Source organism: Balaenoptera physalus, assembly GCF_965194825.1.
Source record: "Balaenoptera physalus genome assembly, chromosome: 6".
Classification (NCBI taxonomy): domain Eukaryota; kingdom Metazoa; phylum Chordata; class Mammalia; order Artiodactyla; family Balaenopteridae; genus Balaenoptera; species Balaenoptera physalus.
The window spans coordinates 88,623,273-88,641,749 of record NC_138885.1 but is presented as its reverse complement, the minus strand read 5'-3'; the positions used below and the strand labels follow the sequence as shown (position 1 = coordinate 88,641,749).

Below are 18,477 nucleotides of genomic sequence, written 5' to 3'. Positions count from 1 at the left end.
TTTCATTTTTTTCTACCCTTAGCAGTGATGATACACTTGAGTAGTGAGCATTAAAGACTGAAATGCTAATGTCTAGTGTAAGTTATTAATTTTTACTTCCTCATTGCCTGGTTTCTCTGAACTCACAAATGGCAGTCTCATTTCTTTCCAAACTTGAACATTTCTTGTCATTTTCAGTTTTAACTCTTTATATTTTGAGGCTGTTGTTAGATTATACAAGTTTAATTGTTATAACTTATTGGTACATTATTTCTTTTATATTAAGTCTCACTTCATCTTTAGTAATGGTTTTCCCCTCAAAATAGATTGTCTACTATTATTATGATACCAGCTTTCTTTTGGTTAACATATGCCTAGTGTTTCTTCATGTCTTATTTTCTGTTATGTTTAAGTATATACCTTTTAACTACATATAGCTAACTTTTTAAACTTAAGTTTGAATATGCTGTCTTTTGACAGAAAGTCCATCCTATGATATTTTGTTTTATTATAATTACTGATATATTTATATGCATTTATGCCATCTTATTATGGGTTTTCTTTTCCCATATTTTTCATTTTTCTTTGCCCTTTTTTTCATCTTCCTGTCTTCTGTTGGATTGAGTTTTTTAACATTTCATCTGGCTAAGAAGAAATACATTCTAGTTGTATTACTTTAGTGATTAACTAAATTGTGTAATATTTACACAATTAATATTTATTATTATTTAATATTTATTATTTAATTTAATATTTACAGGCTTTTAACCAGTAGACATTTCTAGATTAGTTCAAAGGAAGTCAGATTACTGAAACTATCATATTTAATGTGTTCCAGAGTAAAGGTTATTACCCTTTTAAAAATATTTTAATCAGGAAAAAATGTGTAATGAGTCATATTTTTATTGAATGTATTGAATTAAGAGAACAGAACAATGATTCCAATCTGTAACAGTCAACCATAAACTAGTTTTTGAAGGTTCATCTTCCTGTCTAATCCCACAAACCAGTGACTGTCAACCAATGAGGGGGTATATGTACAAGGTATGCCCTTAGGAGTGGTAGCATAGGGAGGTTAGTACCATTTTACCCCTACCATACACTAAGAAAATTAGCAACACCCATTTCCACAGTTATTCCTAGAGCTGTCCCTCCAGCTTACCCAGTGAGTCTTCCAGGTCCTCTGCAGATGTTTCATCCAAAATTCCTTAATGAATTGAAGGCAGAGCTCATCTCTCCTTGGAGTTATTTTCTTCTTGCAGATCATACATTTGGTTTCCTGAAACATCCTGACATCTCATACCATCCTGTTCTTAAGTGAGGAGCTGTGGACTTGAAAATCTGTGGTGAGTAAACCGTGTCATAAACCAAATGGGAGTGAAATACAGTTCATAGCCAAGGATGGAACTTCTATACTATAGTCTCACCTTACTTTGATGAAGATCCAAGTAAGGCTGAAGCTCCCAATAGCTATTCATGAGAAGAGGCACAGTAGAGAGTATATTATTTGTAGTTGTCAAGGCCATAGGAAGATCCTCTTGGTGTGTACCTCTTCCCAATCCCCTTTACTCATCATGGAAATTTAAGTAGAAACTGATTAATGTGATATAATCTTAGGCAAGGTATTTTACATATGGTCAACTATTCCATTAGATGGTTCCCCTTAATTCAGAGGATCTATACTGGGTAACCCAAGACTACCTAAAAGATAAGTCAGTTTCACCTCTAAGGTTACACTAATGCAGGCCAACACTGGTTAGTCCCTTCCTCTCAGCTCAAAGTAGTTCTTGATGATAGAAGAAAGCAGCTGAGGCTGGGCTTCTCCTATCCTCTATCTCAAAAAAGAATAAGACCCTCTTCTTGAAAGGTTAAAATCCCCACTAATTAACCTTAATTAACTTGGTTGTTACTGTTCTGGCCCTTCCAGCAATGTTAACCTCCAAATTTAGTGTGTTCCTATTGATAGAAGTTAACCAGTCCTATCCAAAGCTCCTACAAGAAGAGGCAGGGCCAGCTGTGTTGTGCTGAAATGACATATTTCATACTGTGTTAGTTCTGCAAGGGGCTCCAAGGCTTTGTTCTAGAACTGAAGCCCCTAACTTGTACTCTTGGGTACCTCGACCTGTGCCCTAGCTCCCCCCAGGCTCTCTGAACTAGGTAACTTTCTCAGCAAAAATAGACACATGACTGCCAGTAGGTCCACACCTTTTCAGATCCACTGATATTACTCATTCTGGCAAAAGATGAGGGCAAGGACCCATCAAGGTTTACAGCATCCCAGACCTTACCAGCAAGAACAATTGTTCTCCATCTGGTAGAACTATGGACGGGGGGGCTGCCTCTAGGAGGCAATTATAGATTGTCAGACATCAGCTTTATAGACCAAGTCTTAGTCAAGAGGCATGGCTGCTTCCCCACTGTAACTCAACGTTACACTAATGCAGGCCAACACTGCAACTACACACTCACTTAGGGGTGAAGCAGTCAGAGAGCCAGGAAACCATCCCAACCATAATGCCCAAGGAGTAATCTGTTGAATGGTTGGTACTGCCACCTGCTACCCAAGCTACTTCATGATTATAAGTCTTCCCAGTTGGAGGCCCACAGCCTGACCAACTTTACTTCAGTTTCGGAACTTCCCAGATCTAAAGCGTTATGTGCCAATCATAGATACAACTATAGGGGAAAAAGAAAAAAGGCCTGTGCCTCAGAGCCCATGTCCCAGCCTATGCCTTCTTGAGCGCATCAACCTAGAATTCAATTTATCAGGCTCTTCTCAGCCATTATAGAGTCACACAGGTGCTTAAGAAAAATGAGGCCTACTTCCAGAATAAGTGTGAGATTTCAATGAAATGAGACTGTAACTATTTCTTGTTCCTGCCTATTCTTGACCTCCATATAGCCATAGGTCTTCTGACTTCTGAGGTGCCTAATCTACGAGTTCACTTGTGGAATAGCCCTCTAATATACAATCGTGCCACACATATACATTGCCCACAACTTCTTGCATGACTTCATAGTAGACTGTAGTCTACTGGGTTGACAACTTATTATTACTTTAACGTGACATTCATGAACACCTGAACAGTGCTCTATCACTCATGCAACACTGCCTCCAAGAATACTGGAAAATGAATATTTGACAGCCTTAGGGTAGTACTTGGGAGAAACTTCCTTTCTGGTCAAGGAACCCACAAGATGCCAGATAAGGTGTTAGCAATTCTGGAATAGGGGACTTCTTAGATGTCTACAAGTTTATCATCATCTTCTCCCACAAGTGGTTAGGATGTCCTCTCTTGGAAGTGCATCCCTGCCAGTTTTAAGTTTCACCTATCCTGCACTTGCCATTCTTAAACTGCTGGATTAAATAACACATCACCTCGGTACCCAAAGGGTATTTGCTTTACCTTTTTTGCCTCCTACAGAGAATCCAACTGGTTCATCTTCCATATCACCACAGAATAAGTCATATCCAACTTACCACACTTCTTCACTCAAAATAGCCTGTCTTCTGTAAAAATTATGCCTTCTCCTCTTTGGTTTCCCTGTTTTCCTGTGTCCTCCAGCACCACAAATACTCTGGTAGAAGTTAAATGCCTACACAAATGACAGACTGCACAAAAGGAACTCTATTAACACCCAGCAAGCCAATGTCCAGTGTACTGACCAGCATTAGGCCATAGGAAAGATCATTCAAGTGGAAGACACTGTCCCTCCGTTCATTATAGGAACTGTAAGACTTACAATGGCACTTCGAAGGCATAAGTTACCAATGCTGGTTTTCCAAGTCTGTTTTCCTTCATCCATGTAAACACATCCCATCTCTTTCATTACTCTGCTATCCAGTCCTAAGAGATATTACACTCCATCCTAGGTCCCAGTAACCTACCCTAGTAATCCCAGCAGGTAACTGGAATATGTCATATGGAAAGCCCAGGATTCCATTATGAAGAATAAGGAGGATCTAAAGGAACACTGGTAGAAATGGTCCTTCCACCTTTAGAATGCCTTCAAGCATTCTTTTCTAAGCAGTGTTTCCAAGCAACCAGAAATCTCTCGCCACACCAACTAATAAACAGAAATTGGAGCTGAACAGTAGCACCCAGAATAAATCTGGGGGAACTACCAGCACAGTTTACTTCATGGTGAGCCCTCTCTGCTTGCTACCATGCTTACAATGTATATCTCAAGGCAAGTTCTCATTTTAAACTTTGCCCTAGCTGTCCAATCACCTATGAGATATAATGCTGGCTTACTATGTTGTAGTCATTGTATAAGTTGATACCTTAACATCTTCTCTGTGATGTTCTCTTATGGAGCCTTGGAGAGATCCCTAAATCCAGTTTGAGATTCCTGGAGCATTGATCATTTCCTCCCTTCACCATCACCTTCAACAAATGCAACAGAACAGATCTGGATAAGGTACTTAGAAACTTTTAAACTTTAATAACTTAAGTTAAAGGAGCAAAGAAAATACTTAGTAAAAACTACTTGAAAGTAAATGTATTAACATTTATATTAGCTATTCCACAATTGCTATATTGTATTATAGATCCTGATTGACCAAAAGAAATCATATAAGGTAAATTATGTATGTGGATAACAAAATTAAGACCAAGAAACATAAAGAAAATATTGCCCTTCTGAACTATCTACAGATTTTTAAAATCATACCTGTAAACCTAATGTTATTAAAGTTTAAAAAATTTTTAACATACCAAGTACCTCAAGGGAGCTTTATAATTCATCATAGTCCAAACAAACGTGATACCTTTACTTATTAGCTTACTAAACATTTAATAGAGTAAATGTCCTTTTTCAGTAGTCTGAAAAAAACTAAGGATTCTGATCTTTCTATTGCTTACTGTAAAACAGCAGTGGTTGCAGTTATCCTTATTTTAAGAAAAGCAATACAATTTTTTCTTTAAATTTAAATTATGCAAAATTAGGAAGCAGAAAACCTATTCTAAATATTCTGAAACCTCAATGTTAAGTAATTACATGTGTGAAACTAGAGCCATCTACTGGTTAAGGTGTAATGTTACAAAGCACAACTACTGGATTATTAACTAGCAAAGCAGGGAGTCATGGTTGTTAAGAATTGAGAATATAAACATAGGCAAAAATCATCTAGTCTAGGACACTGGTTTTTAAAGGTTTAATGAAACAACCTCTTTTTAACAGGAGACACAACATATATAACAAAGTAAAAGCTGAGGAAGGGGGCCTCCAACCCCCACACGCACTAATTTGCCCAGCAGAGGCCAGGCCAGTGACAAACAAGCCATGAGAGGTAGTCTGGGCAAATAACTGTGGTTTGGACAGAGGCACAATGAGAAGGAGTAGTATCAGCAAAGTTGTCTCTTACCCACCTTTCCCCTGGAGACATCTTAGAGACACTGGGGTGCAAAGGACAGTGGTTAATGGACACAGAGAACTGAAGAGTAGGGAGTAGGCTTCTGAAAGGCTACAGACCTCTTTTCACAGGGACATTACTTATGTGCTCGTTTGATGCAACACTTTAGAAAGCATTAGTATAACTTTCCTGAAAATGCAAAATAAGAAAATAAGATGTTTGCTTTTTTACCACAAGCTAATAAGAACTGAGTTTCTAGGTCTTATGGGCTTTTACCAGCCAGGCCCTGGACTGGTCCAGTCTTGGAAACAAGACCCCAGTTTCAGGTCCCAGCCTCCTCCCTTCAAAAGGGCATGGATGTCCATAGAATCGAGGCAAGAAATGGAGCTCTCCAAGGCCCCTCTCTGTGGCAGAGACCCCCAACCTAGACAGCAGCTTGTCAGCTAGGCTTGGGGTGACAGGTTGGAGCAAAGTTCCAAAGACTCGCAAACATTCCAAGGCCACGTGAAGCACAGTACCCAGCCAGGGAGCATCCACTGGGCTCTCCCAGTTCAACTTCCATGGTGCATGCCTTTGGACAAAGCCATTAGTTTGCCGGACACAGCTGGATACTGCCTCCAGAGCCTTATAGATCTGAAAGTTATCATAGTGGTCTGCCACCTGCTTGGGCAAAGTGGCCACTGCGCTCACCAGAGCATAGTCCTCTGCCTGAGCACGACCTGTTGGCCCCACCAACCCTGGCTCACTGGGAAAGCAGGTAGTGCAAAAAGCCGGATAGGTCCCAGAAGGATTTATTCTGTTGGCAGTGCATCGGTTCAAGAGACCTCCCAAAGCAAATGCCAGCTCGGAATCCAACAACTTAACCACCTTTTCACCATAGTAATCACAGTCCCAGTTGGGGACACCCTGACGAAGGAGAAAGTAGCGGAAGCCATCCACAGTATAGCGGTCAAGGCATGTCCTGGGATCCACCACGTTGCCCAAGCTCTTAGACATCTTTTGACCACAGACTGTCCAGTGGGAGTGAACATAGATGCGGTGTGGTGGGCTCATGCCGGCCCCTAAGAGGAGGGCAGGCCAATAGATAGCATGGAATTTGAGAATGTCCTTGCCTATGATATGAGAGGTCGTCGGCCACCAAGATTTGAACTCAGGGTTTGGGTAGCCAATTACAGTAAGGTAGTTGACCAAGGCATCCAGCCATACGTAGATGGTCTGCGAATCGTCCCCGGGCACCGGAATGCCCCAGTGCAAGTGGCTACTCCTTCGAGAGACGGATAGGTCCGGCAGCTCCTCTTCCAGCCACTGAAGGACTGCGTGATGGAATGGCTCCGGGGTGATGGCCTGAGGGTCGCCCCGCAGCCACCGCTGGAGCGGCTCCCGGAACTGGGAAAGCCTGAAAATGTAGTTTTCTTCCTTGGTCCAGGAGACGGGATGCCCGCTCTCCAGAGATACAGGACACAAATCCCCCGACGGACCGGGCTGCCTGGTGACCTTGGCTTCAGGCAGGAAGCACTCGTCGGAGGCGCAATACCAACCTTCATAGAGCCCCTTGTAGAGAAGACCCCGAGCCTTCAGCACCCCCCAGAAGTGCTGCACAGCCATCCGATGCCGGGCCTCAGTGGTGCGGATGAAGTCGGTGGAGGAGATGTCAGCCTCCCGGAAAAGCTGCTGGAACTGGGCAGAGACTCTATCGCACAGCTCGGACGGAGCCAGGCCCGCAGCGGCTGCTGCCTGCTGAATCTTGAGGCCGTGCTCATCGGTACCAGTGGAGAATCGCGTGGCGGCGGCGCTGGGAACTCGGAGGCGATGGTGTCGGCACAAGGCGTCAGCCAGTAGCGCCGAGTACAGGTGCCCGATATGCGGCGCCGCGTTCACGTAGAAGATGGGTGTGGTGAAGTAGGCGCGCGCGTCGCGGGTATCGTCCCGGACACCGAGAGGGTCCGAACTGTAGTGGCGTAAGCTAAAGTCCTCCAGGAGCGAGAGCCTACTCGCCCCCGTGCGTCCTAGCAGCCGAAAGGCAGAAATCCGCAGCATGATGCCTGCGGAGATGAAGGGCGGAGGGGGCGTTCTGGAAGCACGTGTGAGGGGCGCATGCGCAGCCGGGCCGCACCGCCGCTTCCGTCCAGAGAGCCAATGAAGTCCGGCCCCGAGCGCCGGCCCTCCGCCGCTCCGCCCGCGCTCCCCCCTCCTTGGGCCTCGGATACGGCGGTTGTGAATTGCGGGAGCGAGCGAGAACGGTAGCTTAGAGGAACTGGCTGAAGGAGAGGTTATGAAGCAGATAAATCTTTATCTTTCTATAACATACTGCGTGTCCTGCTTTGTAATTTTTTATTTATGGATCTGGGTTTTTTCTCCAGGCTGAGTTGCTTGTGGGCAAGAATTTTGTATTCAGGCATTTCTGAAACACCAGTCAGTGGCTGACACATTGCAGGAGTGTGCCCTCTGCGTAGGCTCTGGTAAACGTAGGGATCTGAAATATAATATACATTTCCTCTCAGAACCTAGTGGGCACAATAAATCCAGAAGGGAGGGGGGAGAAGGGAAGGAAGAAAAACAATGACCTAAAGCACTTGAGGGAAGGATAAGAACTGAAAAAGTAAGAGAAATCCTTTCTCTAAACGCAGTTTTTGTTGAATCAACAAAAGAGGTAGGCTTGTGATGTTCCCAGTCTTTGCAAAGATTACTGAGATCCAGAAGGCTGGAATGCAGTACGTTGTCACTCTGCACCTAAGGAAAAAGTAGTCTTCAAATTTATTTCTCAACGTAGTTGTTAGTAATATTCTTTTAAAATGGTCTTGAAGTTCTAGAGCAGTGTTTTTCAAGTTTGCTTTAGTAAGGGAACCCTAGCTCGTTTCGAAACGGATGACTCGGGAGCCCAGAATTGGATTAATATTAATCCTGGCTTCTTGACATACTCTCATCTTTGGTCTATCTTTTTTTTTCCCCCCATTTAACTTAATAATTAAAATAATAATAATTTAGTAACAAAATAATTTTATTTTATTAATTTAATAGTAAAATTTAATAATAAAATGGAATAGGACACCTGTGACCCCACAAGCCAACCTAAGAACTAGAAGTGGTTCTCTAAATGTGGTCCCAGAAGAGCAGCATTAGCAGCACCTGGAACCTTGTTAGAAATGCATATTCTTAGGCCCCACACTCCCCTCCTGAATCAAAAACTCTGGGGGTGGTACCCAGCAGTCTAGGTTTTAATGAGTTTTCTAGGTGATTCTGATGCACACCGAAGTTTGAGAACCACTGAACTAGGAGATTACCAGTGATTTAGATCTGTGTGCTCTTTTTCTCCTTGTCTTCCTGTCTTCCTCCCAGAGGTAATCATTGTCCTGAATTTTGTACTTTAGCATTTATGTTATTACATATAAAGTATGTCTAAGCAACATATTGTTTAATTTTGCTTGTATAAAACATTCTAAAAAAGGATATCATGGGAATTCCCTGGTGGTCCAGTGGTTAGGACTTCGCAGTGGCTGCAGTAGCTGGGGTTCAATCCCTGGTCCGGGAACTAAGATCGCGGAAGCCACGCGGTACAGCCAAAAAACAAAAAAAGATACCATACCACGTGTAGTAGATTCATCATGTTTTTGCCTGTAACTAGTTAATTCATTTTGACCGCTGCATAATAATTTATGAATTGAGGCATATGGTAAGTTGGATCTGATTTCCGTGGTGATATAGAAAGTAGACCAATCAAATGCTCTTTAGGAGTTACAATAGATACAACAAATATCCTTTGGCCACTTGGTTAATGTGCTATTTGATCCAGCAGTTTAAGAAGGGCAAGAGAAGGATAGGTAAAACTTAAAACTGGAGGGTATGTACGGTACCCTCCAGAACTACGAGACAAACCCAGTTTAAGTATCTGAGAAATCAGTTTCTCCAGAAATTATTCTTTTTCTCCCCCAATTCTTTTTTTCCCCCTTGTCCATGGAATCCATTTTTCAACGTACAAACATGCTATTTTTTCTCCCATCTTAAAAAGAAAAAAATTCTCAATCTCCACTACTGCTCCATTTCTTTCCTTTCCTTTATAGCAGAGCTTCTTAAAAGAAATGGCTGGTAATGCACATTTGAGTGGTTCAAGTTTTTTGCTCTTAGAAATCGTACTGCTATTAACTTTCTCATCTACATATATCTCCTGGTACTTATATACTAATGTTTCTCATGGGTGTATACCTAGGAGTGCTATTGCTCATCATAGAGGATGTGAAAGTTCAATTTCATAAGATAATGCTATTTTCCAACATGATTAAACAAATTTACATTCCCATCAGCGACATACCCTTAAAGAGGGCTCCCTAATTCTTGATATCATCTACTTCTAAATTTTTTGCCAGCTCAACTAAGTATAAAATGAGTTATCTCACTAATATTCGTAGAAACACTAGTCTCAATAACCAAAAGGCAGAAACAACCCAAACATCTATCATCTGATGACTAGATAAACAAATGTGGTATTGAATATAACCACGCAGTGGAATATTATTCAGCCATACAAAGTACTGAATGAAGTACCGATAAATGCCACCACATAGATAAATCTTTATTTTTTTTTAATTTATTTATTTTATTTTTGGCTGCATTGCTGCACATGGACTTTCTCTAGTTGTGGTGAGTTGGGGCTACTCTTCTTTGCGGTGCGCAGGCTTCTCATTGCGGTGGCTTCTCGTTGCGGAGCACAGGTTCTAGGCGCGTGGGCTTCAGTAGTTGTGGAACGTGGACTCAGTAGTTGTGGCTCGCGGGCACTGGAGCGGAGGCTCAGTAGTTGTGGCACACGGGCTTAGTTGTTCCGCGGCATGTGGGATCTTCCCGGACCAGGGCTCCAACCCATGTCCCCTGCATTGGCAGGCGGATTCTTAACCACTGCGCCACCAGGGAAGTCCCTAGATAAATCTTTGAAAATAACCAGACACAGAAGACCATATGTTTTAGATTCCATTTATATGAAATATTCAGAATAGACAAATGCATGGAAACACAAAGAATATTAGTGGTTGTCAGGTGCTAGAGGAAGGTTGGAATAGAGAGTGAATGTTTAAAGGATATGAGTTTTCTTTTGGGGGTAATAAAAAGAGTTCTAGAGCTAGATAATGATGATCATTGTACAAAACTGTGAATGTACAGTTGACTCTTGAACAGTATGGGTTTATCTACTTGTATGCAGATTTTTTTCAATAAATACATACTACTGGGGACTTCCCTGGTGGCGCAGTGGTTAAGAATCCGCCTGCCAATACAGGGGACAGAGGTTCGAGCCCTGGTCCGGGAAGATCCCACATGCCACAGTGCGGCTAAGCCCGTGCGCCACAACTACTGAGCCTGCACTCTAGAACCCATGAGCCACAACTACTGAGCCTGAGTGCCACAACTACTGAGCCCACACACCTAAAGCTGGTGCTCCACAACACGAGAAGCCACCGCAATGAGAAGCCTGTGCACCGCAACAAAGAGTAGCCTCCGCTCGCTGCAACTAGATAAAGCCTGCGCGCAGCAACAAAGACCCAACGCAGCAAAAGATTAATTAATTAATTAATTATTTTAAAAATTCTTTTTAAAAAAATAAGTACATACATACATACATACTACACAATCCACTGTTGGTTGAATCCACAGATGCAGAATCACTGATACAGAGGGCTGACTATAAAGTTATACTCGAATTTTCCATTATATGGAGGGTCTGTGTCCCTAACCCCCACGTTGTTCAAGGGTTAATTGTACTTAATGTCACTGAATTGTACACTTTAAAATAGTTAAAATGGTAAATTTTTTACTTGAATTTTACTGCAATAAAATGTTATCTTACTGTGGTCTTGATTTGCATTTCCCTAAATAGAAGTAAAGTTGAGCATCTCTTCATATATTTATTAACTACATATGTTTCTTTGCCGGTGAAGTTCCTATTTATATTTTGTGTCTATTTTTCTGTTGGCTTGTCTTTTTATTTATTTGCAGGAGTTCTTTACATATTCTTGATATTGTTCCTTCAGTGGTTGACAAATATCATCTACCATTTTGTATCTTGTCTTTTCACATTAAAGAGGCTTAATGAATAGAAGTTCTTAATTTTAATATAGTAGAATTTATCAACATATATCTTATGATTGTCACCTTACAATTAATCATTTAGTACTATTTTATGATTATCTTTTTGCCTTAAAAATACTCTTAGTACTCTGATGTCAATAAATATTCATATTTTCATATAAAAGTATAACAGTTTTGCTTTTGATGTTCAAGTTGTTTATGTAGAATTAAAATTTTTATATATGATATGAGATGGGGATCCAATTTCTTCTCCATATAGATAGCCAATTGTCCCAGCACCATTTCCCCACCATCTGCCATGCCACCTCCATCGTATGTTAAATTTCTGCATATGTATGTTCCCGTTTCTAGGCTCTTTATGCTGTTGCATTGGTTAATTTGTCTATGCCTTGCTAAAAATAGCTTTAATTACTATGACTTTATAATAAGTCTTAATATATAGAGAACTAATCTCTCCTCATTCTTCTTCAGAAGTATCTTCGACCTTCTTGGCCCTTTTATCTTCCACATAAATATTAAAATCAACTTGACAAATTCCATGCAAAAAAAAAAGCCTGTTGGGGTAAGGTCACCATTGTATTAAATCTATAGCTCAGTGACAGGTGTTAAGAGCTGAGAGGGAGATATACTTACAGTATTAAGTGTTCCTAAAAATGACTATGCATATCGCTCCATACACTTAAGACTCCTTTAATGCTGTTATAGTTTTATAATTTTCTAAGTACGAGTCTGGCTTATATTTTGGTAGATTTATTCCTAGAAACAGCATAGTTTATCAATAATGTAAATGGTGTCCTTTTCTGAAAATTATGATTTCCTTAATTGTCTGTTACTGGTATATGAAACTGATAAAATCTTAAGATATTCTGTTTGAAGAAAGAGTAGCGGGGGGACCCAGAGCCCTGCCTGCTTGGCCTCTCTTCGTGATCAAAGCCTGTTCTCTTCACCAAAGGTGGCACCTCTTTGGAATCAGAGGGCTCTGTCATACATAGTTTCAAAACTTCTGATCTAGAAGAATAAATAGTTAAGAATAGTCAACATGTTTTAAAGAATAATAATATCGTCAACTGCTGGACATTGAAAGATTATAAAGCCATAAAAAAATTTCAATATGTAATGCTGAGAAGCCCAACTATAGAACAAAATGAAAAGTCAAAATATAATTCTTAGTCTATATAACTATTACGTATGTGATGAGTGTAGGATTTCTAATTATTAAAGAAAGAATGGCCTTTTCAATAAGTAGTGCTTTCAATAAGTCATTACTCAGGAAGTTTGACTACATTATGAAACTAATAGTACTTTAAATAGTTAAAACTCAATGTTGGTTTGCTAGCTTGTTAATTCTGGAGAGCATAAACTGGCTCTTTCATCTTTGTGTCCATGTAGTGCCTTACTATATAGTAGGCACTCCATAACACTGTTTAATTTATTTTTTTGGATCAGGGCCACATAAAATAGACTGGATTTAAAAATTATGCAAAAACTTTTTTCTGTAGGGAATGGGTTGAATGATACATATTATCTCTTAAAAGCTTTAAGACTTTGGTAAACTCAAGTGTTCGAAACTTGAGTAGTTAATGAGAATAATGTGCTACCAGTTATGGAGAATGTTTTCATAAGGTTCATTCATTCATTCAAGGACTAAGTGAGCTCATACTAGAACATAGACAAGAACTGGTACTATATCTCCATCATATCCAGCCACATAAGAGTCTGCACTTGGGGAAACCCCCTTTACAATACAGAACTGAAAGCTGTCCCTGAAATCTACAATTGGCAGCAAATGTAAGTCAATACTGAAATAATGACCAATGTTAGAAAACATTTATTCCAAAAATGTATCCTAATCACTGTAAGTACTCAATATACGACAAGCCTGGGGATACACGATTAATAAAAGATTTTCTATGAAAACAAATGTAGTTGTGACAGCTGGATATCAGGGTGCAGGGGTGCGGAGAACAGACTTAGGTCCACATCTTACCGCGTGTACTACAATTGCCAGATACATCAGAGTTAAGCAAGAAGTAAGGGTGGGATGAATAGGTGGAGCACAGATTTTTTTAAGACAGTGAAAACTATTCTGTATGATTCTATAATGATGGATGTATGTCAATATATGTTTGTCAAAAACCATAGACGGTACAACACCAGGAATGAACCCTAATGTAAACTATGGACTCTGGGTGATAATGATGTGTCAGTGAAGGTTCATTGATTGTAACAAATGCACCACAATGGTGCTGGATGTTAGTGGAAGTTTGTGCATGAGTGGGGATAAGGGGGTATGTGGGAACTTTCTGTACTTTCCACTCAATTTTGCTGTGAACCTAATATTATTCTAAAATATCAAGCTTATTTATTTAAAAAACAAAATAAAAAAAACAGAAAACAGACATTTGTTTCAATGGAGAAATATGTTATTGAAGAAATGTACATATTTCTGGAGATGCAGCAAATTTTTTGACTAAAAGTATTTGTCTAAAAATGTACACGCATTAAAGAGGTATGGAGCAAATACATGTGATAACCAACAAAAGCTTACTGCCCAAAATACAGTTTTAAAGGAAAAAAAAAAATCTGGGACTTTCCTGGAGGTCCAGTGGTTAAGACTCCATGCTTCCAATGCAGGGCGCACGTGTTCGATCCCTGGTCAAGGAACTAAGATCCCACCTGCTGCAGAGCATGGACAAAAGAAAAAAAAAAAAAACTAAGGTTAAAATCTTAAACAGTTTATGGCCAACCACATATTTATGTAAGTAATGTAAATGAATTATTTACTCATTAGAATACATTTTCTCTGCTTATTACTTTCTAACTGATTTCCTTGTATGTAAACTCTTTCCTTTGACCATTTATGAAGTAAAATCTAAGTGTTTAGGAAATAATCCAATGTGGGGAAAAAAGTAATCTTTATAAAATTATTCACCATGAAACTTTGAAAATAGCCAAAATGCTGCTTATTAAACATAATATTAATACAATGAAATCCCATATAATTGTTAAAATAGAAGGAATGTGTGCCATATGGACATGGAAATGTGTTTTGAAACATCATTAAGGGTCAAATAAAATTTTATTTTGTTGGACTTTTGGAGAGAAAAATGATTAAGTGATGGCTTAGTTGTGAACTAAAGGAAGTGCAGTTCCTTTCACTAGAGATAAAAGAAATTCTTTAAGGACATAATGATACATCCTATTCATTCATTTGTTCAGTCATCAACTCAACTGGACTACTGCAATACTCTCCTGAATGACTAGTCTCCCCCCATTCTTGCTCCTATTAAGACCATCTTCCTCAAAGCAGCCATAGTAACCCATCAGAAACACAAACTTATGTCACTTGCCTATTTCAAGCTCCTCGTTTGATTTTTCCATTGGATTATTTGATTCTCCTTTGCTGCCTACAAAATAAAGTCAAAATTCCCTTTATGCAGCATATAAAACCCATTACAACTGGCTCTTGCCGCCCTTATAGCTTAGTCTTCTTTCAAATTTTATGTTCTAGTAATTCTCAACTGCTTCATGTTCCTTCAGGTTCACGCCATATTGTTTCATGATTCCATAACATTGCCCGTGCCTTTCCCTTTTCCTGGCACATGCTCCCCACCTTTCTTTATCTATCTTATGCATATTCATCCTTCAAGACAGGTCAGATATCATCCTCCAAGCTGAGTTAGAGACCCCTTCTAGGGTTTCTATAGCATCCTATGCATACTTCTATCTTAGCAGCTACCAAATCAAATTGAAATTATCTGTTTATAAGTCTGTCTTCTTCCCCATTAAGCCTTAAGTTTCTTTAGGGCAGAGGCCGTGTTTAGTCAACTTGTGTACCCAACCAGCATCTAATTTAGTGCCTGGAATATAGCAGGTGCTTAATAAATATAATGAGTATTTCATAAATAATCTTCCAGGCACTGCAATAGGAACTAGTGAACTTCAAATATTCTATTTCTGCCATCCAGGAGCTCACAGCAAAAGAGGACATGAAAAATGACAGGCATGGAAGCACTGGGAATAGTCAAATGAGTCACACTAGGTCAGAGTCTGCTGTCTTTTTAGCCAAATTTACCCAGAAATTGCTACCACCAACCATGCTCACCCTTGAGAATGAAGGACTATGGAATTTTCCTCTGTTAAAAAACACTTCTGAAAAGTAAATTGTTTAAAGACAAGGAGGTGGAAGGAAGAGACAAGAGGTCATAGTGATCTACAAACTAAATAATCCATACCCTTTTGACAGTTTTCATGTGCACTCTTCAATGTAATTGAAAAATATTTTCAGGCTTGTGTTCTATAAAATCTGAAATGTGAGGTTTATTTTGTAAATAATGGGAATGGTGGCAGAATCACTTCCTTTCTACTACTATTCTCAACACTGTTTTATAATGTAAGCACATTAACAAATTTATTTTATGCTATTTGCCAGGCATAATGTTAAGATATGAGATAAGATTATCTCATTCAATCTTCATAACAAGCCTATGAGGTAAGTATTATTATTAACTCCATTTTGTAGGGGCGGAAATTGAAACTTGAAGAGGTCCAGTAAGTTGCCCAAGATCACGCCTCTAGTAGGCATTAGAAGTAGTATTTGAACCCAGGCGGTATGATTCCAGGGCTCACAGTTTTGATGGGTACACCACACCACATGACGCGTAAATGGTAAAATACAATAAACACTAATTACAATTGTTCCATTATAAATTGTTCTTGACTTCAGGTAAATAGCAATTTATAAGACTGAATGAATCAAGTTGTCAGTTTTGTTCTTGTTATTGTTGTTGTTTTTAATTAATGATACTCTGGGACCTGTGGAAGTGTTACTAGTTATTATCATAGCCTTCTAATAGTAGAGTTATTTAAACTTTATAAATGTTAGGGAAACTAATTATCCACATTACTGTCTCTTCTTTGCAATTAAATAAAGTCTTTTTATTATGATACTTAAATATAAACATTTTATATGCAGCAGTTTAACTAGTACATGATTTTTCCAGCCAAAAAAAACCTTCATTTGGAAAGAAATCCTCAAAAGTGCTATCTAAAGACTAAAAGTGGGCTGTTGTTTTTTTAACTTTAACTTTTCTCCTTTTAGACTCCAGAAACAGTTTCCTGACTTCCTTTCTGGAAATGATTTTTGTTTCCAACCATATTGAGAATCCTTTTTTTTTTTTTCCCATTTTCTCTCTCTCTCTCTGTCTCTCTCTGTCTCTCCCTCTCTCTCCTCTTGCTTTCTTGGTAATAGCAGGGAGGAAGGGGGGGGCAGTGGGCACAGGAAAAAGGGAAAAGAGAAAACAGAGAAAGAATTGCACACCACTATGTCTGAATATAGCCTCTACTAGTAGATAATTCCATCTGATTTGCACTTTTGCCTTTTTATTTCCGTTTTTGGACACCTCCTTTATCATCCAGCTAACTGGGATAGACAAAGCACTGTTGGTGCCCTGAGCGACAGAACTCTGGTAGGGGGCTGGCTGTAAATTGACGTGGCATGGAAATTCTCCGCTAAGTTGTAGCAGCTTGCATGTTTCTCCTAAGATCAAGCCCAGCCTCCCGGAGCTGTAGCTTAATCATCATGGGTTCAACGACTTTACAGAAAAATGGATAGAAAAAGTCTTCAGCTCCTTTCTTTGGACTCAAATGTTTTCTTTTTGAGTATCTATGGTTTAGCTGAAAAAATCAAAGCAGTTAAGTCTGTAACTTTCTTTTTGCAGCTTAAACAACAGAATTTGCTGGTCTCCCTCCCCTATCCTGCAATTTAATTCCTTACAGATTTTGCCATGGGGTGCGGACTTAGAAAGCTAGAAGACCCTGATGATAGCAGCCCTGGAAAAATATTTTCTACCCTGAAGAGACCGCAAGTGGAAACAAAGACAGAATTTGCTTACGAATATGTATTGCTGGATTTTACTTTACAAGGTACTTTTTGCTTCTATTTTATTTGTTAAATGAAAGATTTCAGAGATAAGGGACTACTAGTTTTTTTAAGTGTTGGTTTGTGGATTTTTAAACTGTTCCTCATAATCAGATTGTACAATCAATCTAACAATAATGCTTTGTTTCTTAATTACACTCTGAAAGATTTTTGTTCTGTTTGGTTTTTGTAAATTTGGCTCATATGTACTTTATAAAATTAGAAAAACTGCTTGGAAATAATCCTTTCATTTTTAAATCAAATGCTTATTTGTAGAAGGACACGTGAAAAATGTTCGCTTTCCAGCCAAATAGCTCTAGCCTTAATGACAGTTTGTGTTTTGAAAAAGATCTGAAAGGCACAAGAAGGTAGCATGTAGGAAATATTACTTGCATCATGTGGAAGAGTATTTGCTAAGACAATTCTGAGGTTTCCAACTGTGTTAATGTTGTGATTGTGCTAGTCATTTGATATTTTTGACCAAACTAAACTTGAAGTTTGAAAATACAGAAAAAAAGATAGTCTTCTGTAAGATACTTCCTTTGCTTGCCCTGTCCCTAACAGAGAAACTCCCTGTTCCAGAAAGTTGGAAACACAAATAAACAAGCCCAGATGGCAGCCCTGTGCAAGGGACAGAGGCAGCTCAACTTCACAAATACTTTACCTCACTTCTTTTGGAAACTTTACTGTACAATCGCATTGATAAAACTGAGTTTTTAAAAAGCAGAAATATATCTTTAATTACAGGGTATTAAAAATGAAATTGAGTGTCCTGCTTGCTGTTAGAATTTCCACATATCAGTATTTTAAGTTCTTATTACAAAGTTATGCTTTTAATTCTAATAAGCCGCACGTTTTATCAGTTAATAGAAAATTTATGCTAAGTAGATTATCATGTTGGATATTAATTTCTTTTCAACTTAAACACAAATTCTCCATTTTTTGGTTTGCTCTGTGAACAGTGCATCTTTGTGCAAGAAGCAAGAGCAGCCCATTTTTCTTTGTCAAAAACTGAGCTAGCCAGCAAGCAAACTCCCTTCCAGAGGCATGCACAAAGTCTGTACCTATACTTTTAACATATTTACATTTCCATTTTTACCTAAGGCTAAGACTACCAAAGGGGAAAATGTCAATATTCTTAATTTTCTTT

General features: G+C 39.2%; 2 protein-coding genes across 2 annotated transcripts in view; one reads left to right on the top strand and one right to left on the bottom strand.

The window, feature by feature from the left end:
- Positions 1-866: 866 nt before the first annotated feature.
- Positions 867-7,387, bottom strand: MARS2 (methionyl-tRNA synthetase 2, mitochondrial). Its single transcript, XM_082467100.1, has one exon. The coding sequence runs from the start codon at positions 7,370-7,372 to the stop codon at positions 5,591-5,593; it is 1,782 nt and encodes a 593-aa protein (XP_082323226.1). The 5' UTR covers positions 7,373-7,387; the 3' UTR covers positions 867-5,590.
- Positions 7,388-7,554: 167 nt separating this feature from the next.
- Positions 7,555-18,477, top strand: part of RFTN2 (raftlin family member 2) — a 77,353-nt gene continuing 66,430 nt past the window's right edge. The window contains exon 1 of the mRNA XM_082467195.1: positions 7,555-17,332. Within this exon, the coding sequence (XP_082323321.1) occupies positions 17,194-17,332 (139 nt within the window). The 5' untranslated portion in view covers positions 7,555-17,193. The remainder of the gene's footprint in view (positions 17,333-18,477) is intronic.